The sequence below is a fragment of the Misgurnus anguillicaudatus genome, chromosome 24 (genome assembly GCF_027580225.2).
Source record: "Misgurnus anguillicaudatus chromosome 24, ASM2758022v2, whole genome shotgun sequence".
NCBI lineage: Eukaryota > Metazoa > Chordata > Actinopteri > Cypriniformes > Cobitidae > Misgurnus > Misgurnus anguillicaudatus.
Window position 1 is genome coordinate 17,197,580 of NC_073360.2, and position 22,041 is coordinate 17,219,620.

Consider the following 22,041-nt stretch of genomic DNA (forward strand, 5'->3'; position numbering starts at 1 on the left):
CCTGGGTTAAAAATAACACAAAAGTGCAGATTCTTCACTTTTTATAATTTCGTTTATAGTTTTGCTTTGATTATATCTAACAATTATAGAGATGGACGTTTGGTAGTTTAGCTGGCAACACAGATAACATAAATGGCAGCATATGATTACTTGTGATTTTCTCAATTGGGTAAACCAATTCTCCTGTTAAAAGGGGGCATATAATGTCACTTCTGTTAACTTGTGGTATGTAGTTAGGACTGTTGTTGCGGTTAACCAGTAGATAAAGGGTTAGGCTGAGTAAACAAAAGGGTCTCTTGAAGCAACAGTTGAAAAGACAATAGATGAGGTCTGAACCCTGGGGCTGTGAGAGAGACATTATCTGTGCTTTAAGTGTCATATAACAGTTGGAACAGTTCACTGAAAAAAATGACATTTTTGTCATTGTTTACTTAACCCTGTGTCACTTTAAACCTGTATGTTGTTATTTTTGGAAAATTTGTCCATATCTGTCAAGGTCCTAATACTAGGGAAGTTAAAAATGTGGACTTATATGAAATACTTTCATTGCAATTTTATGTTTTGTTTGGTGCGCTTTTAAAAGATTGACAGCCTATGCACTTTAAAAAGGTACAAGAAGGTACACCTAAAATGTGCATATTGGTACCCCCTCATTAGAGGTAAATATCTGTACCAAAATGCTACATAACATGTCCTTTTTAAAAGGTACTGTCCCAGTGACAACTTTTGTACATTTTTCCTAAGACTTTTTCTGATCTACAGTAACAATTGGGTTTTACAGCGATCCTTTCTATTTCCATCTCCCTCGTTCTTTTTGGCTTGACCTCTCACTGTATCTCATTCTCTCTCCATTTGCTCTATAGCAAAAGATCTAATTAGAGCTCGTGTGCACCGCTGCCAGTGCGAGCGCTTTCGGATCTTCCACTTCCAGGGAATTCTAAGTAGCGGAGCTGATCTGTGTCCCTAGAGCCCCTGCACGCATCATTCGTCGGCCTGCCGCCCGCGGTGGACTGTGAGTACACATCAGCAGCAGATTAAATCCACTCGGTGGAAAGCAGCACATTCCTCGCCTTGTCCATAGGGCAGAAATGACATGCATGAAAGGACCAATACCGGGCACAGTGGCTGTCAGAGGTCTTAATCCAAAGCATTGTGTCTGTTGCACTGTTGTGATGCCTACCACTATTACATTTGTAATAAATATATATATATATATATATATATATATATATATATATATATATATTTATAAAAGAGTTATATAAACGCCACCTCCGTCAAAATGAGATAATGATATTAACTGAATGCTTTTAACATGTACTATATGTTCTCAAATATTTTCACGTCAAATCCACTTAATCCCCCCCTCAGGCCATTCAGAAAAACTGGTTTTTAAGCAGAATCCATTATGTCTTTAAAAAAACGCTTATTAACAAGAAATCATGCCGCACTTAGCACGTTTTGCATCTGAACGTGCTAAGTGCGGCACGTTCAGATGCAATATATATATATATATATATATATATATATATATATATATATATATATATATATATATATATATATATATATATTATACACATCTGAGCTCCTCATTAGGGCTGTCGCAATGATTAAATAATTGTCTCAACTTGATTGTTTGACCACATCGTGATGATTTCAGATCACCGCAATGATTGCACATCTCTCTGAAAACACAAGGGGGTGTATTAATTTACTGCCAGGTAAACCTTGCAAAATATTGAATTTTTAAATAATCACAACAATATGTGAAAATTATTTCATAAACAAAGAAAAAAATGTATGAGAATTAAATGTCAAAGCAATAAAATAGACAACTAATTGTCATAATCGTCAAAGCCATAAAAAAGGCAATTAATCGCCATAATCGCCACAATTTATAAGGCAATTAACCGTAAACCAAATTTCATTATCGTGACAGCCCTACTCCTCATATGTGTGTCTTATATACCTAAAGATAGATAAAGAATAGATGGATAGATAGATAGATGGATAGACGGCTGTTCTTAGATTAATTCCAGAAGACTGCGCACGTGTTCAGGTTAAGATTCATGACTTACAGGGCCTCTTTGCAAATGGGGCAAAAGTTTAACTGTTATTGGCATTGGATTTTCTCACCCTGACCACAATGACCCCATGGGGCCCCTGGGCTTTCATAATCTCCAGTCTGAAAGTCTTAACATCTGTCACCGCTCACAGACCAGAAAAGGGCGAGTTGAGTTTATGAACAAATATTAGTGGCCGGCTGACCCAGTGACCTACTGTATGTGTGTACATATGATTATTGTATTAGCATTCCAAAATCTCCTATAATGTTATCCTTATCTCTGATTTATTACTTATAATACATACAGCCATAGTTTCCCAGGCAGTGTTTCAATTAAGCCAGGACTAGAACTTAGTTAAGCTGTTTTTACAAACACGCCTTACAAGAAACATGAACTGTGTGCATCTTGAGATAAAACAATGGCACTGATATATTTGTAGATATGTCAGTGCAACCTATTTTCAGTTAAGACAGCTCTAACACATATTTTAATCTGGGACTTGGCTTAAGCCGTGTCCGGGAATCCTCCCAATTAATCACTTACCTGCTTTTGGCAAAAGATAAAAAATTTTAATGTCGAAAACTAAGGCTTTCTATCGAATGCTTAAATTCATTAAAAGCATTATTAGAGTACAGGTAAAAAAGGAAACCGTTACAAGCACCACCACAGTGTTGAAAGCACCACAATGGAAAAGAGAAAATCTGATAGTATGTGTTATGAGCTTCGGACAGGAAACCTGGGCCGGTGTCACTGGGTTCAGCATTTGTGGGAATGAATGAAAGAGTATCAGGTGCGCCGCAATACACACAACGTGTGGCCAGTTTATCTGTGTCTGACAGAAGGGTAGAGTCACTATCAGACCATCTTTACCACAGAGACTAAGGAGAGCGGTGCTAGGTTATCTTCCACTCTGATAAATAGAGATAAGGCACTACCTACTGTTTGAAAGTCCAAGTTTAAACTGCATGGCTGTCATTCAAGCCTTGAACCAATATAACTGGAATTACTATCTGCTTTGAATTTTGACTGGTCAATTGTGGGTTGACCATATAAACTACAGAGAAAAAAAATCTGGGAACAACCTTGTAATCAGGTCAAACCTGTAAAAATAGTTTTGACAGTGAGTGAAGATTTAAAGCCATATAATGGCCTCCTATGTCATAAAATGAACAAACACACCTGATTATATAGATAATGCTGGTTTTGAAATAGAGAATATTGCTTATTGTCCTCAAACCCATTTGTTCTGGCTGATCATTTTGACAGAGTTAAGTCAGAGGTTATGAAGGGACGGCCAGGGTCAAGCCGGGCTAAGCAGCCCTCATTTTCTGCACAGAAAAACCTCCCCCATTTCACAAATCAAATAAAAGCTTAGTTTGTTGAACTGGCAGATGTTTCTAACCTGTTTGCCATCATTGTCACCAGAACTGAGGAAGTAAGCACTTAAACACCAGCACTGGGTCAAAAATGAACGAACCCAACCAGTTGGGTAACTTAACCTATGCTGGGTTCAAATATAAATATTTTCTGGGTTAATTTACTCCAACGGCTGGGTTTGTCCCTTTTTGACCCAACAGTGGGTTGAAAATAACCCAGCATTTATTAGATTGAAGCAATAGTTCACCCAAATGCAAAAAATATTTTAAAATCTGCTCTAAACACACTGAACAGTTAAGAAAATACTAAACCAAGGTCATTTGGTACCAATATTATAATACATATTGGGGCGGTTTCCCGGACCAGGATTAGCTTAATCCAGGACTAGGCCTTAGTTTAATTAGGAAATATAACTAGTTTTAAACAACATGCCTTACTAAAAACATTACCTGTGTGCATCTTGATGTAAAACAAAGGGCCCTGATGTATTTTAAGATCTGTAAGTGAAAGTTGTTTTCAGTTTGGGGAGCTCTTAAAAGTGTTTAAGTCTAGGACTAGTCTAATCCCTGTCCGGGAAACCGCCCCTTAGTGTTTTTTTTTATTTTTGGGTTTGATATTTAATAAAAGAGGGGCCATGGAAGAAATTCTAACTTAAAAATGACATGAAAGTAAATGTGACATTTTAAGATAAGCTATTCCTTTAAAGGCGGGGTGCGTGATTTTTGAAAAACACTTTGGAAAAGGGAGTCGGGCCGAGTACCAAAACACACTTGTAGCCATTCAGCAGTAAGGGGGGTTCTACTAACCGACATCATTGCCTGGGTTGCGTATGTGTGGGGCGGGTCTATCAAAAGAAGGTCCAGATTCTATTGGGGTAGGGACGTGTTTGTTTAGGTGATTTCAAATGTCAACATTGGCTTTCAGAGATCATGCACCCTGCCTTTAAAATAAAAATGAGCACGTAATCATGACATACCACTCCTTTAATTTAACAACATTCAAACTTAATAAAAAGGCCTTAATGACTGCTCACCTGTGTTGTTCGGCAGCTTCATTATCCGGCAGCTCCATATCGCACACCTCACATCGTTCTTTCTGGTTCTGGGCTTCGTGCTTCACGTTTGCTGTAAAATCCCCAAACTTGCTCAGGAACTCCCTCTGAATCAAACTCTGATGGAAGAGCCCCCCATACGCACTGAAATCCATCGACATGGCCAGGGAGGACGGCATATGCAACGACGAGGCCATGGACACGGGCAAGGGCAGCATGCCTTCGTTTTTATGGTTGGACGGTATCGAGCAAAACGATGCGAAATGTCTATCGGCCAGACTGGCCATGTTCACCAGGCCTGCGTGGCCATTGTCTACTTGAGAATCCGCAGAACCGTCAGCCGAGTGGAGCTCACGGGCGCTGGTGATGACGCTGCCTCTGCTAGGGGTTCCAGGAGTGTCCCGGTGCTGCCTAGATTCACCGCCGCCTTCCGTGTTCCGGGGAAAGCTTCCTTCATTTTGGAACTCCTCATCCACCTGCATCATCTCTGTCTTAATCTTGTCTAGCAGTGGAGATGAGTTGCCATGGGTATGTGAAAAGCTCTGTGGCATGTTGCCTCGGACAAGCATGGATGGGCCGATGTTCATTAGGCCCTCTACGGCATCCTTAGTCGGGCTGATGGCCGGAACACCCATTTGGGTGGATTCTGAAGATCTCTTGTCGACCATGCTGACCAGGGCCAGGCGATGGCGGGCGGCGGACCCGTAGCCGCCATCCGGTACGGAATGCTTTTTAGAAATAAATGTACTCTTAAGGTACTTGATCCTACGTTCGTCGACATCATCAGTGCCGTTCTCGTTCATATTCACGTCTGCGTCGTTTTCTTCGGACACCTGGATGGTTTCCAAGATCTTCAGACATTGCTCTTCTAAGTATTCAATCTCTAGAATCTCTGCTGCATATAGCAGGTCGTCTAAGTCCTCCAGCTTGGCTTGGAGCGTGGCGGTGTAAGCGTACTCCAGGATCTGCTGGAAGGTCTTTGGTGAGAGGAAGTCCAGAGTGTAATGTTGGCTGTTGCGGTGGAACAGAATCTCAAACATTTTACTTGCACATGCAAGCACGGTTCTGTGGGCATGAAACTCCTGGCTGTCGACCATGATGACCACATCACACAATGTCCCAGAGAGCCGCATTTGGTTGGCCTTCTGCAGGAGCGTTGTGGGGTGCCCGGGGTTTTGGAGGTGAATCATACCCATTTTAGCTAATTCCATTACTTTTTGATTTATTGTACCATCTCACGGGTTTGCTTTTCCCTCTTGTTCCTGTGAACGTCATTCAGTGTTAAAAAAAAAAATAATTAGAAAATACACTACGTCACCTGTTGCAATAATGTGCAGTACACAGATCAATTCATCTCAGTTACACAAGTCACGTTAATCATCACTCAAACAGCTAACTCAATATTTTGGAAATGAGTAAAGTGGTGTTGTTTTTAACCTCCATACAGAGGCAGCAACAAATCTTCGCAACAAGTGTTATGCAATCACAGTAATAGTAATGGAAAGCTGCCAGGTGAAACTGAACTAACAACATTCAAGACATGCTTGAGAACGTACATTTACAGTTTTCAAAGGGGGAGAAGGCTAATTTATTTTTTATTGTTTCTATTAACACCGAGACACATATTAGGAAACGAAACTCGTGCCAAGAAATGCATCTCTGTTTTAAACCCGCACTACAAAATTAACAACTGGACTCAGAAACCTGAGAGCTACAGTAATGGTCCACATGTTAAACTGTGTTTTCTTAATTATTTATCATAGACCTAAGTTTAATAATATCTTAATACATATCAAATTTGCATATAAAGTATCGATTTCTTACTTTAAGTATTCAAAATCGCTTTACGTCAAATCCCAAGCGTCAGGTTTTCATGCGTGTACGCGTGCAGTCGATATTGTGAGCGCATCTGCTATTGTTTTAAAAAGCTGGCACTTAACACAAGAAACACATTTATTATCGATGTACTATCGATATGGATGTAAAGAAAACAAGAAAACCTTGCCCTTCACGACTCATGGAAAGGTTGAGCGCTGACTTATAACCTCAGCCTTTAATTCAGATAAATAAATCTTTACACAGTAACTTACAGTCATATATGCAACAATATAACGCATGCGAAATATAAGAGAAAAAGCAAAAGATCCGAGACAGCGACAACATCACGATCGTCTGATGTTTCCTCGCGCAACAGTCTGCATCAAAGATGCGCGGTCAAGCACCCGCGATCCTACCTGACTGACAAGTTTTGTGCTTAAGCACACTGACCAGCAACATGCACGTCAGTTTGTCTTTTAAATGAAATAATTTTCATAACACTTACACTCTGTCGTAAAAGCATAAGCATGACAATGCCTAAACAATTACGCGCGTGCCATATTTCAAACGACAACAAACAAGTTGCATCCTCAGCAGCCCTAGCATTAACTAATCTTTGCACCACTTTAACAAAGTAATAAGCATTTAGTCAGTCAGGACTCACTAGCTAGAAGGGGCATTGAGGTTTCCCCGGTGAAGTTATTTCGACTTACCTGGAAGTGGCGCGTAAATTGAACACTTGTTATTAAGGCATCGACATACTGAGGTTCACAAGAGCCGCTTCACGCGCACTAGACTCGCCGCGCGGAATCCAATCATCATCATCGCTCTGACGTCAACGCAATGGCTCGCGCTTTTCTGCGAGGCGGGTCGAGAGACGCGGAGACGCGCAGGTTTAAATGTGTGGTACTGAATGGGGCTGCTGAGGAAACAGGTACCGAAAGCTTAATGTGTTACTCGAGTTGAAGGAAAACCCCAAATCATCATTTACATATGACTAAAAATTAAAGAAACTTTGAATAATTTAGCCCGTTTACACGGGTTTTAACTTTGAAGAGCATGAAGAGCGTTAAAAAGAGCTTAGCTGGTCCATGAATGAAGGGTAACGTTAGAAAGAATGAATGAGAATAAAACCCTCGCACAAAGCACCCCGACAGTAAGGATGTCTTAGGTAATCTCCCACTGCTTTCAAAAAGACTGTAGTATACTTTATGTACGTAGTATAATTAGCCTCTGTAGTAATTACAACATTCCGTCAATGTATACTGTTTACTATACATAGTGAGAACATGGTGAGTAAGCATCACATTATGTCTTATTTATTGTTGCACAGAGTGGTATCATCGTGCCAAATATTTGTGCGCTTTAACCAGTTAGGTTAAGTACAGCATGGTTTATTTGGTTATTGCAAAACACTTATACATAAGCAGAAACATGTTTGACAGGTGACACAGATTCCTTACACGTTATAATGAGGAACATTCTGTACACATAATAAATGTCAAGAATGTTGATATGAGGCACGTGCGGTCACGTAGTTTTAGAGAAACATGCTTCACAGAGTGATATGTAAGGCTCATATAGTAAAATAGCGCCACCTGCTGATCAAAATGTAACAGATTGGTTCTCTGATTTTAAAAGTTATACAGTAGGAAGGAAATACAGTACAGTACAGTATACTGGATTAAGTTTTGATTTTTTTCTGTCAACTTTTGTTTCATTTTTAGCAATTTTGCTACACCATTTGTTTTTATTTTTAAAAGTTTTTATTAGTTTTTTTATTTTAATTCAGTTAAAAAATATCAATTTTGCTATACCATTTGTCTTTATTTTTTTACAGTTTTTATTAGGTTTTATTTTAATTCAGTTTTAATTTTTTATTATATTTGCTATGACCATTTGTCGTTTTTTAGTTTTTTTTTTAATTATTTATTTATTTTAATTCAGATTGGATTATTTTAGTCTTTGTTTTTTTTTTATAAATTTTAGTGCCTCAACTTAAACTTATTTAAGTTTATTGCTAAGTCTTTTGGTTTTGCAATTAATATTTAGGCATATATCTTATTTAATTTCAATTAACAGACATTTTTAAGTTTTTTTTTTATTTGTTTGTTTGTTTGTTAAGGTAATTATATAAACATATAGGGGTGGTTTCGCAGACAGGGATTAGCTTCACTGTAAAAAAAAATCCGTAGAAATTACAATGGTATTGCAGCTGGGTTGCCAGTAATTTACCGTAGATTTAAATTTATTCTATTTACTGGCAAGAGTTTGTTCAAATTTAAATAAATTTTAAATATCAACAAGTCTTTATCTTTACAGAATAAACCCATACAATAACAGCCTCATGCAAAGCATTCTGGGAAACAAAAATCATCATCAACCTTTTGCTTCACATTTTGTTTCCCAGAACATTTTGCTCGATGCTGTTTTTTTTAGTTTTACATTGTAAAGACAAAGACTTGTAAATGTTAAATGTTCATCTAGCTTTGAACAAAATGTTGCCAGTAAATAACATACATTTAAATCTACTGTAAATTACCGTCAACCCAGCTGCAATTTCTACTGATTTTTTTTTTACAGTGTGGACTAGTCATAACTTTAATTAGGAAATATATCTAGTTTTAACAAAAATGCCTTACTAAAAACATTACTGGCGTGCATTTTGAGGCAAAACAAAGGTCACTGATGTATTTTAAGATGTTAGTGTAAGTCGTTTTCAGTTTGGACAGCTATTACATTTATTATAGTCTAGGACTAGTCTAATCCCTGTCCGGCAAACCGCCACATAATTCTGATAATTCAGAAAACTGCTTCTTTTCATTAGCACAATTATTGTATTGACACTGAACTTTTCAATTTGCTTAATTTATATTTCTAGTAGTTGATATTGTGTTGCTGTAGTTATTGAGTTATATGTAGTTATAAAAGTAACCAGTGGTAGAAATGGCAGAGATTCACTGGAAAGACCCCATCGGGACATACTGTATTTTATATTTTTTAAATCATAAAAGCAAAATTAAAGGGGACATATCATGAAAATCTGAATTTTCCATGTTAAGTGTTATAATTGGGACCCAAGTGCTTCTATCAACCTAGAAAACATGATAAAGATCAACCCAGTAACTTAGTTTCGGTAAACCATTCTCTGCAAAGTGCAAACATGTAAAAAAATAGATAATTAAAATTTGGCTCCCCTTGTGATGTCAGATGGGGATAATACCGCCCCTTAATCTGCGCTATCCAACCACGGCACTGCCATTTAGTGCAGAAGTAAACTCATTTGCATGTTAAAGGACACACCCAAAAACGCCACATTTTTGCTCACACCTACAAAGTGGCAATTTTAACATGTTATAATAAATTATCTATATGGTATTTTGAGCTCAAATATCACATGTACTTTGGAGACACCAAAGATTTATTTTACATTTTAAAAAAGTCTTGTGAAATGTCCCCTTTAAAACACATTTATGAATAAAATTTACATTATCAACAGTAAAAAATATTTTTGGAACAAATTTGGTTACAATAGAACATAAATGTAAAGGATCACATTCAGATCGATATTTCAAACTGCCATAAAACAATATGACAACAAATGATTTTATGCATGATTATTTATTGTCACGTTTACTTTTAATAATTAGTTGTGTCTATTTTACATTGTACTGTATTATTCTACACACTATGTTTACTGTATAGTCTGCACTAACTGTTCTGCATGGTTCTGTAACTCTAATCATGTTTTTTATGAGTTTGTTTTGTTTCGGTGTGGTACCGTTTCGCCTTATAGTTCCTATACAGTTTGCTGATCTAGACATACCTGTATATAGTAAATCCACTACAAAAGAAACATTTACACAGTGAACGTTTGCATAAACACAAGAAATATACCATCAAATGAGAATCTTTCGTGTTTCAATGAGTTTAATTAAAATGTGTTAGAACAACACAATTTACAACATGTTCTTATTTTAAAGCACACCCATCATACTTTTATTTCATTGGTCAAATCCCCATGTACATAAAACCATTGACAGTTCAGGAGGTAAAATGGCAGTGCTTAACAGAATAATTGGTGCACAGTGGGCAGAGATAATATCCTTTACTTTTATAATCCAAAACATTAATTTTATAGAAAGCCTAGGAATCATAAAACACCCAGAAATAACATCTTGAGCATTTCTGCACTGACTAGTGAGGCAGCACACTTCAGTCTTGTTTAACATCAGACGTGCAGGCAGATGGTCATGCAATGAGTGATGTCGCGAAGACTCTGTCAGAGTTGTGTGTCCTAATCCTCCTGTTTTACACAGGACTGTTAACAATATGCATGTTGTTATATAAAAGGACAATCAGCGTTGACTACAAAGCTATGTGGATATTCTTCCAAAAAACACACAACAATTCGATAACACAATCACAGTGCACAAGCTTGCAGTTGACAGTGTAAAACACACCCTTTCTCCAGAGGTAAACAGTATAAAAATGAGCAGATATTTCAGTTTCCATGTTTTTGGAGAATATGTTTGGAAAAATGACTTGATGTATAAATCGCAAATATTAGAAATACATGGTAATTGTATAAACGAATCAAAGTTGAAAAAGAAAATTTGTTACCGGACCTTGTCAAATAACAAAGTATGTGACCGTGATATTTGTTGACTGGCTGTCTACAGTCCATTATCCTCTTTACAGTTACGTGTAAATAAAACGCATAAAATAAAATATAAAACCAACAATGAATCAAGCCTAGCCCTCAAACACACAAAATATAAAAATAGGACAAATCATATACATTTTTATATTGTATAACTGCAAAGATATTTCTCCTGAATAATTTGATTCCCTGTTAAAATAATCATCATGACAGAACGACAAAGAAAAAATCTGTACACATTGTAATCATATGAATTAGATGTCCATCCTGAAACCGAAACATCTGGAAGTTTATTCAGAAAATAAGTGGAAAAGGCATACATATTTAAGTAACAGAATATACACCTTTTAGTTGAGAAAATGTATTAAGGGCACTGTTAAATGAACACGTGTTCATCATGATGCTGCCGTCCTCATGCTTTACTCTCAGTGTTGTTTGTTTGCGAGACGGCGTTGGGTTCTCCTCCTGCTTTCTTTAACTCCGCGTTTCCTGTCGCAATCGTCTCATCATCCAGGACTTTCCTGTGACGGAGATCACTTAATGAATATTTAACTCAAAATGAGATTACTGACCCTTATATTATGCCAAGCTTGTATGAAGTTCTCCCAATACCGATTTTTTTTAAGTACTTGTTGCATTTTCCTTGCAGTTACAGTAAATGTGGACTGGGGCGTTCTCGTCGTGTTTCACAGAAGAAATTCATATGAGTTTGGAAAAACATGAGGGTGAGTAAACAATCACAATATTATTATTATTATATTTATTTTTTTCCTCTACATTAAAGGTCACCTAATATGGCAATTTGTCAAGATCAAGTCTCGGGTGTCCCCATGCATGCGACTCCAAATTTCCTATAGATCATTTATTATACCATGTGAAAAGGCCCATTTTTGTGTCACTCTTAACCATGCATCTCGATACAAGGTGTTAAAGGCGGGGTGCATGATTTTTGAAAAACACAAAGGGAGTCGAACCGAGTACCAAAACACACTTGTAGCCAATTAGCAGTAAGCAGCGTGTCTACTAACCAACATCGTTGCCTGGGTTGTGTATGTGTGAGGCGGGTCTATCAAAAGTAGGTCCATGTTCTATTGGGGTAGGGGCGTGTTTGTTTAGGCGATTTCAAATGTCAACATTGGCTTTCAGAGATTGTGCACCCCACCTTTAATAGGGCCTAATATGACAATCACATTACTACATTATTCATAAGGTATGTACGGTAATGAGTTGTGTAAGGATTTAAAATAGACATTATGATCTAACTGTGGTATTTAGATGGTTGTGGGCGGAGCAAATACTTGTCCCATGAGGGTGATTTTCGCGAAATTAGACTTATGATGTGTCATGAAACATTTTTATAAAAAAAGTAAATGCAAAGTAAGAGTATCAAAATAATAAGCATACAGTTACAAACATCTCTTCACATACGATTTTGCACATGATTTCAAATGACATCATACAAACTAATTTTTTTTTCCACATTTAAGGGGAAAATTTTCATTACCGCAACGTGTCCATGACTGGATCTAAAAAATAAAAAGCTTCAGTGCATGTTATACTACAAACATTTATAGTAACATGTGCTATTTGATGATCATTGGTAAATGTAGAGACAATAATAAGGAATATAAATGTGTCCAAGACCAATTTTCTCATCCTCTGCAACAATTTCAATGATTGTTTAAGCCCTCAATGAACTAACATTTTCAAAAAAATTGTTGGAAGGGACATAATTGACTGTGACACTCAAGATGGCTACCAGGTAAGCAGTTCTTAATTTTTCTCTCCAGATAAAAGTTAAAATTTTGTTTGTCATAGTACCTAGACAACTTTTTAGTTCTCATTACCGAAACATGAGTTTGTAAATGCATATATTTAATGTAATATCATGTTGCGGTAATGATACATTTTGATAATGATAATCTAAAAAATGTAAATAATTCTAAAAAATATTTTTTAAATCCTCTAAAAATAATGGTTATAGAAATTTCAGACCTTAATCTTATATGTGCAAAAAAGTGCTTTTTAAAAATTCTGATGCTGGACACCTTCTAAATCTGGATTTCGTGAGAATCGCCCATAAGAGTATTGAGGTTTCTACGGGGATTTAAAAAAAGTAGTGGGCAGATCTTTATCTTTAGGGTGGTTGTGTACACACACAGGCGACACACAATTATGTTCAAACAAACGTGAATTTCTAATATTAGGTGACCTTTAACTGTTAAACTGCCAATGCTGCAGAACAAAAACACATTCACTGATTTAGTTGACCACATGCAGTGAGATAACACTAAACATATAGTGGGCACACACATACACAAACTAAAAAAACATCTACACAGCATCTAGAAACCCATACTCGCTCTGTCCCGGAGCAGATGGCCCACTGAATCCAGCTGTACCCAGAGCATGTGACCCATCCTGGGGGAGATCTGTGTCTGGAGCCAGTGGGAGTTCTCCATCAATCTGAAGATCATGATTCATTGAGGGGATAGTGGCGCAACCCTGTGGGCTGCTGGGATTTGAACTGGCATGGGATGGGCTCTGAACAGACGGCAATGACTCTGACGCTTTATCTGTGGAGTTTGTTTCGACAACGATGGGAGTGGAATTGGCCTGGCTAGGGGGCATGGGTACTGGTTCCTCTGAGGAGTTTACAGGAGGAACCTCAGTTTGTGCTTGTTCTGAGGCATCACCCAGGTCTACCAGAAGAGTATCATCGGTTGTAGGGTCAGAAGATGAAGATGGTTTTGTATGAGTTTTGGGTGTACTACTATCAGATGGTGATGTATGGGTGGGGTTAGGCTCAGGGGGAGGGGCTGTGATGCTGGAGGTGAGAGTGGTGCTCTCGCTAGCAGGGCTGCTCTGGCTTAGTTCAAAAGTGTCAGTGACTGTGTCTGAGTTAGTAGGCACAGACAGAGGCAAGTCCACCATCGCGGCGGACGTTTCCGTCACTTGCCTGTGAGAAGAGGAAGAAAACAGAGACACAAACGAGTGATCTCGAGACAGAGTGAAGACATTGATGAAGAGACACTAAATCATTAACAGTCACATGGTTGCAGTATGCAGTACTGATTTAAATACAGTATTGCATATGTGTACTGTAAAAAAAATCCTTTTGCACTTACATTTTTAAATTTAATAATTTTAAAAATTACAATTCATTATAACAGGGCTCAATGCAAAGAATTTTTTTAATACTGGCCCAGTCACAATTTTCACTGGCCCCAATTAAAAAATATCAGTGTCACATATTTAACAATAATAATTCAAAAGTCAAATATAAATGTTCCAATGAAAAAAGGCTACCAACTTTTTGCTTTATCTGTAAACTGACAGCAAACTGTGCAAAATATTGCATTGTTTCTTTCGTCGTGTTTTACCCAAGTATATGTCTGCTTCCAAGATGTTAAATAATATATAGTGGTGAAAATATATTTTAGTGACTAAGGGTGAACCCCCGGCCCATTTGGGCAAGTGACAATACTTTTTACTGGCCCGAACGTCTCTCACGCTTGCCCCGGGCCACCAGGCGGTCCTTTATGTTGAGCCCTGACTTTATTTGACTTTATTTTTTATTGAAAAAAATATTAAAAAAGTTAAAAAAAACTTAAGCTAATTCAGCTTTATTTTTTAAAATTATAACAACTCCTCACTAGTCAAGAAAGTTGAAATAAATTGTGAATTCAAGTTGATTAAATCAAAAAATTTAAGTTCAACAAGGAATTTTTTTACAGTGGAAATGGTATGCTGAGGATGGTCACTAGAGGGAGCACTTGATTTAGATGTAAAATATAATGTAGAGAGTGTAAGGGAAAACATGCGTATAACAATGCAACATGAAATCCAAACTGATTCTTTTTTGCTCATAAAAACAGGATTTTCTGGTAATAATATCAAGGAAAACTTTTCATCATCCAATCATGTCCAGAACAATAAACCAAATCCTGCCTTCCACAAAATACTGTTTCATGCCGGTCACACGAGACTTTTAGCATGCAGGTTTTATGCAGACCACCATGTATATTGTAGCCTGCAACCAGATATGATAGGACGTGTTAAAATGTTGGTTTTTATTACACACCATCGATTCTGATATAGTTATTTTTGTTATTATTGTACAAAACTTTGTGTGATACAAGAACTTTCTCCATCTGAAAAGGTCAATCTGGGACGTATCAATCATATCTTTACGGGACACAAATTGGCAAGTCAGACTTTACCAAGCTTGAACTTTGGAATGTGCCAAAATGCAAAACGTTTTCGCATAAGCTTGTTTTTCGGTTTGCCCCAATCGCATGAAGTCAATGGAACAAAACGTTAAGTGCTTAGGTTTTCAAACTTTGGATCAAGTCACAGACCCACTTGGTGGGTATTTTGGCTGTAGCGGTGAATGACACAAAAAAAAAGTTTAGCCCAAATAATGACAAGCAATAACAATGATTTTGATATGTTATACCATAAGGTATTTTGATATTGCAATTAAACTCATAAATTTCATTACAATGACCGGGAAAATAAAAATAGTCAATTAAAATAGAGAAAACAATTTGCATTTCCTCAAAGTTCCATTTAAAAATTTTAAATGTTGGTGGGTCCGAACCATAGATTATATATCTATTTAAGTGGGTTGCGAAATAAAAAGTTTGGCAACCACTGGTCTAGTGTTACACTAGACTTTCAGGCTATGTCCACACGAAGCCGGTGCATTCCCTATCCGATCATATTTTTCCTTGCTCTAAAAAAAAAATCCGTAAACACGAAACCACTGAAACCGTCTGAAAGCGGTGTAGTATATATGCCGGACCAGTATGGGGCGCTGCAATTCTGCCACAGATATACACTATACACGGAGAAGAAGACTTTGAGCATGCGCATAACCAACGTATGGTGTTGTCCATTATCGCTTATTACACGGCTCTCTGGAATGCTTGATTCTGATTGGTCAGTTGAGACATTTGCAGGTTCGTTCTTTTCGAATAATAACCGCTCCAAAATAATAACGCATAGCCGGACTACTTGCACGAGTAATATCGCTCCGCGCCAATAAAGATCAATAAAGATTACTGTCTTGTGACAAACACTCGACAACCACGACAAGAGACAGACAGCTTACTGAGACTGAACTTGACAAAATAGAGCATGACAGCTACGAAGCACACAAACAAAAAAATACAGAATGGGGATTAAAACTTCTCAAAGAGAAAAAATGGAGACAAGTATGAAGCAGAGGATCTTTATATAAGGTATTACGATCATTTTATGCACCTGTGCAAAGTTTCGCGGAAGGATAAAAATGTTAATTTAAAACAAATATGCCAATAAAATGTTTCAAATTCATATTCATGTCCAGTTTTTTTTCTTATGTGGCAAGTAGCCGTGTAATAAGTGGGATAATGTAGAGGCAGCCGGTAGTTATTGGGAAATAAGCCCCTTCAGTGTGATACAAGACCCTCCGCTTCGCGTCGGGTCCTGATCACACTGTCGGGGCTTATTTCCCAATAACTACCGGCTGCCTCTACATTATCCCTTACTTGTTGGTCACCACAATTGCATAGGAGCAATAGATTTTGCTGTAATAAAGCTAGTAGGCTTTAGTAGCTTCTGTAGCACGAACACAATCACGTAATCCGCCGTTATTGTTGTTGCTGTTACGTGTGATGCTTCCGACACGTGATGTGATGACGTTTTCGCTTCACAAAATATACGGATTGGCTGTACAGACGAAACCGCAAGGGTGTCGGTTTCAGATTTATTCACTTTAGGACCCGGTTTCAAAAAATAGCGGATTCAGTCTCCCAAAACGCTGGATCCGTGTGGATGAAACTCCAATACGATAACAAATTTATGCGTATACAGTGATACGCGTCTTCGTGTGGACAGCCCCTCAGTATGCAACATTTATATGCTACCGAGCCCCTAAGGTGAAACTTTTGCATGCTCACGTGAAACTTCCATGTGCTCACGCGAAACCTTTATGTGCAGAATTTAAAAAAAAGTTTAGTTTCACGTGAAACTAAACTTTATTTATTTTTTTATCCATGTCCCCTTAGGGGCTCCGTAATATGCAGACCCTTGCAGCAACCGGAAATATAATCACACGCTAACGTTTGTTATTGGTTGCTTTAATGATATTGTAGAAAATAGGACTGAACCATACTGATATGAAGATTTTCCACTGCGAAGTATTGATCATCTATTAATCACACGCCCAGGGGCGTTGCTAGACATAAAGCTCTACTGGGGCACGGGTCCTCCATATTTTTTTTTACTTTTTCTTGAAAGCCTGCGGTGTGCAAGATACAATTTCCTTTGCTTAACCGACTATTCCAACATTGCAACAAGTACTGGGAAAGACAAACATTTATTTAAAAATATTTAAGTATCATCTTCATATTATATATACAACATTATTAACATGTTTAAAGGCATAAAATGTTTGGAAATAATGGCAGGAGAGAAAATATTTTTATGCACATTTGCATTTTACATTACAATGATTAATAACTTATTTTTTTATTTCTAAGAAATTTTTCATTTTATGACTGCTACTAAAAAAATCTATCTTAGTTACTGCTAACTGTTTATGTAATGACCTAGAGCTAGTGAACTAAATATTAATTTCATATCTGAAAATACAGAACAGTATAACAGTTTTTGTATGTGAACAATGCAATTTTATAGACTATTGACAGAGGTTTTCCTGAGATTTTCCCTCTAATGTTTGAGCCCTGACAGGGTAAGATGTTATGTGTCTTTACTCCCTTAAACTCATCATCTCTCACATGCGTCCCTTTTCCTGCTTTGCAAGGTTATTTTCGTAAACGAAAACTAAAACTAAGACTAAAACTATCAGCTAAAAAACATTTTCGTTAACTGAAATAAAATTAAAAATTCATAATAAATGAAAAACTAAAACGAAACGAAACGAGCAACAGTTATTGTAAAACTAACTGAAATAAAATAATAATTATCAAAAATAAGTATTCGTTTTCGTTATTAATAAACTCTCATCCCGTGCCGTGGCGGAAAATCTGAACAGGCTTTATAAAAGACCCTTAATCGCCTACGTCACTGTGACGTCGCCGCTCTAGCTGGAGGCAAAACATGAGAACTCATATTAGGCGCACTAAAAGTTTGAGGTTTTGACTTTAAAATGTCGTCTTCTTGTGCTTTTGGCTGCCAAAATATAAGTAACAGCATCTTTGGTTCAAAACTAAAGTTTTACCGGATCCTGGCAGACATTCCTTCACAGAATTAAATAAGACAATTGTGGTTGAATGGACGGAGACGATCGCAAATAATGCTCGTGTTTGCAGCGCACACTTCATTTCAGGTAAAATAATCTATGCATCTGTGTTGGTGTGTTTGTCTTATCTAGTACAAATCAGAAAGTTTCTGTTTTATAGGTGATGATAAGTCAACCGTCAGTGCACTAGCTAGCTTAAATGTTAAACAAACATACAGCGATAGATGTGTGTGCCATCCTTTGAATGTTCTCTTAAAATAATCCCCATTGCTAATCATAGTTAGCCCAGCGATAGGTTACATTAGACAATAAGCCTTGACAAAATTCTCCAAACCAGCCGAAAATACTTCATATGTAGGAAATATCCAAAACCTGGTTAAAATGTTTCCAATGAGAACAAGATACAAGAACTAACTGTTAAAGAGATAATTTTCAAAAATAGCTGTCAAGCAGTGTCAGTAACTTTACATATTCCGACAGTTCCGAACCTTCTTCTGCATCTATGATGAATAAATCCCTCCTAAAATGTCCTAGCTTACGCTTGTCAGCATTGCGTCCGCGGCCCTTTGTAGCTTTGTCCCAATTCAAGGGCTGCGACCTTCTAAGGACGTATTTTAAGACCGATTGCGTCACAGCAGAGCGACTTAAGGCTGGTAAGGACGTCCCAATTCAAAGGATGCTTAGAATGAAGCCTCAAAATGCGTCCTCATTTCTCCACGCTGTTAAGGATAGAACGAATGGATCCTTAACAGCCGAGGATATCCCAAGAGTCATTGCGCGCCTGCAACGGCAGCTGGATATTATAAAATAAACAATTACCTTCATTAAATAAAAGTGTGTATTTATCAAAAAAAAAAGTTTGTCACTGTTTTAGTATTATAAGTTATGTTTTGTGTTAATATTATTATTTTTATGATGCATATATTTCTAAGGTTGATTTAATTTAATATACTGTTGAATAGTTTAATCTACATCAACGTGTCATATTTTCTAAACTAAATTAATATTTAATATTATTATTTTTATGATGCATATATTTCTAAGGTTGATTGATTTAATTTAATATACTGTTGAATAGTTTAATCTACATCAACGTGTCATATTTTCTAAACTAAATTAATATTTTTCTGATTTCATATTTATTTTAATAAGTCAGAAACGTTTCCGCTATGTCCTGCTGACAGGCGCAGCAGGTGACGCCAATTATGGTTGTCCGAAGGTTAGACCGTCTCATTTCAGTTCTCTTCGCGAACTTCTGAAGCTGCCACCTTGAAAGACCGAGTGCTCATTTTTAAGGTCCCATGCTTATAAGGTCGCAGCCCTTGAATTGGGACACAGCTTTTGCCTCCAACTAATCCTCGCCCACCCGGAGACGTTGCAATGTTTACAAACCTTTAAGGAGTCTTTACTTGTAGATGGTGCCTTTTGCATGTAAGGTTAGCTGAGGCTGAAAGCAACCTCAGTTAACTAATAAATGTGTCAGACAGTCTAGCTGCTGTTAGCTGCTAAACTATAATTACTAAAACTATAACTGAAACTAAATAAAATTAAAACTAAATAGAAATGTGTTTGCAAAATAAAAACTAAACTAAAACTAACAAAACCATTCATGAAACTAACTAAAACTAAACTTAAATTTAAAGCAAAATTGAAAACGATACTAAAATAAAAACTAATTTAAAAAAGCAAAACTATAATAACCTTGCTGCTTTGCACAAAACATTTCTGATTTCTGATGTCCATCGCATGCGTCAATGATCGGGTGAAAATAAGATTTTCATTATTATTTAGAAACTTACTTTAGTCTCGTCATGTTTTCATAAACCAACTCAATCGCGTGTACTTTGTATGCGGCTGCGCACGGCAAAACAGTCGCACACGGACATGAATGGGTGCGTGGACGCGGACATGAATTGGGGCGTGCACGCGTCAGTGTGACTGCTGCGTCGCTTTTTCAAAAGTAAATTGGGTAACTACATTGCATATAGATCCATTTTGCCGCGATTGTCTTTATAAAGGAATATACTAGTTAACTGCTAAAATGTAAACTTGAGATTTACACAGGGGCACAAAAGATTTACACTGGGGCACGTGCCCCAGTAAAAGGGGTCTAGCGACGCCCCTGCACACGCCATCATGTGATATGAATTTGCAGGTCCGAAAACTTCCGATCTGATGCATTTGCACGCATATGAAAGAAAGTCAATGAAAAAGTGTAGTGTGACCGCACCCTAGCTCAGAAATGTGTTAAAGGGACAATAAGTAGGATTTACCCCCATCTAGTGGTGAAATTGTATTTTGCATTCAAACGAATAGTGCTCTCTAGCGCCTCGCTTTTCCAAATGCGTGTTGCAACTACGCTAGCCGTTATGTACTCACTGATCTTGTGCGTTTCAATTAGTTCACGTGTTCTGAATGAAAACGCGTTGTGGAAACGCGTTGGTAGGCTAGTGCTTTTTGTCCCTCTCTGCTATTATAGTTTATCAGTATGGTGGAACGACATGGAAGCCTCCTTGGACTTACCCGTTCAATGTAAATAAAGAGAAGAAAATCTAAGCTTACAAATAAAAGTCAGATCACTGGCAGAGGTCATTTGACACCAATTGACATATTTATGAATAAAGACATTGATTTTGATTAATAAAACACTTAAAACCCTACTTACTGTACCTTTAAATTATATTTAAATAAAGTTTTTTTTAATTTCATGATTATGTAAGCATTTTTAGGTTCATTAACCTATAAAGGCATTTAGAGCGGGATTGTATGTTTGATGGCAGATGGGAGGGATTATTTTGGGGATTCCATGTGGTGCAGCAGAAATGACACACTGCAGCTTTAAAAGCACTGCCAAAACAACCGTAATGAAAAATCAGAAACATGCAGAAGGTGATAACTAGTTGCAGTTACAGGGTGCAGGGAACACTGCACTCCAGATGCTCCAAGATGGCACCAACCTAAAGTATTCGAGCTAACAGATGTAAATGACAGCATTACAGCATAACATGGTGCTTACTCTGGTTCAGTCAGTGGAGTGGTCTCATTGGGCTCTGGATGGCCTTCTGCGTCGTGATTGGCTGTAGCTTCCTCTTCGGTCCTCACTTCCACAATGGGCTCTTTAGACATATCTCGACTGCATTTGGAGAGAACAGATACACATCTGGTCATTACATAGCCATGAGTGGAGATTGATGAGGTCACTACAGACCAGGCATAAGAGGAGCTCTTGTTTCCTTTCTAGAGGCTTAAAATAGCGCAACATACACAACTGAAAATAATCCACGCTCGACATTCACACACACATAGCAATGCGGGGCCATCGATGCTGTCTGTGTTTGATGTAAATGTTTGGATCTATGTAATTCAGCACTGAATGGAAGAACATTGTGGATACTCACACAAAGGCGTCATTGCCGGCTTCCATGTCTTTGCTTTTGGTGCCTGGCCCGGGTTTACCGCAGATGCACATGAAGATCCCGCACTTGTTGAGGACGCAGCAGGTGGCGTCCAAGACCAGCAAGAGAATCACACACACCAGTATGAGAATACCAACAATAACTCCAGTGTTTAGGCCCGTCCCATCATCCATCGCATCTGGAGGAGAAAGACGGAGATCATCAACCTGAACACAAACTTGAGATTAATGTAACAGTCAAGCAAATGCCAAATCAGAATCTAGCAATGCAAAGTCTTGTTGAGGACAACAGGGCAAAGCTACAAACTAGGCGCTTACTGAATACTTAACTAGTATGCTTGTACTTCAAATTTTTAAACCTTTCAGTAGCACAAAGTTGGTAAAGACTACCTCAGTTGG

The 22,041-nt window shown here is 37.6% G+C and overlaps 2 protein-coding genes across 6 annotated transcripts in view; both read right to left on the bottom strand.

Annotated features, from left to right (window-relative positions):
• zbtb16b (zinc finger and BTB domain containing 16b) overlaps positions 1–7,474 on the bottom strand; it is a 72,484-nt gene extending 65,010 nt beyond the window's left edge. The window contains exons 1-2 of the mRNA XM_055196267.2: positions 7,029–7,474; positions 4,480–5,759 (exon numbers count right to left, since the gene is read on the bottom strand). Coding sequence (XP_055052242.1) covers positions 4,480–5,708 — 1,229 coding nt within the window. The 5' untranslated portion in view covers positions 5,709–5,759; positions 7,029–7,474. The remainder of the gene's footprint in view (positions 1–4,479; positions 5,760–7,028) is intronic.
• A 2,753-nt stretch (positions 7,475–10,227) lies between these two features.
• The window catches only part of ncam1b (neural cell adhesion molecule 1b), a 126,369-nt gene continuing 114,555 nt past the window's right edge, over positions 10,228–22,041 (bottom strand). For 3 of the 5 annotated variants that reach the window (XM_055196268.2, XM_055196270.2, XM_073863238.1), the window contains 4 exons: positions 21,626–21,821; positions 21,244–21,360; positions 13,338–13,937; positions 10,228–11,499 (listed from right to left, as the gene is read on the bottom strand). In XM_055196268.2, coding sequence (XP_055052243.2) covers positions 11,391–11,499; positions 13,338–13,937; positions 21,244–21,360; positions 21,626–21,821 — 1,022 coding nt within the window. In that variant the 3' untranslated portion in view covers positions 10,228–11,390. Of the gene's footprint in view, positions 11,500–13,337; positions 13,938–21,239; positions 21,361–21,625; positions 21,822–22,041 lie in introns of those variants that run through there. The other 2 variants (XM_073863239.1, XM_073863240.1) reach the window with 2 other exon arrangements.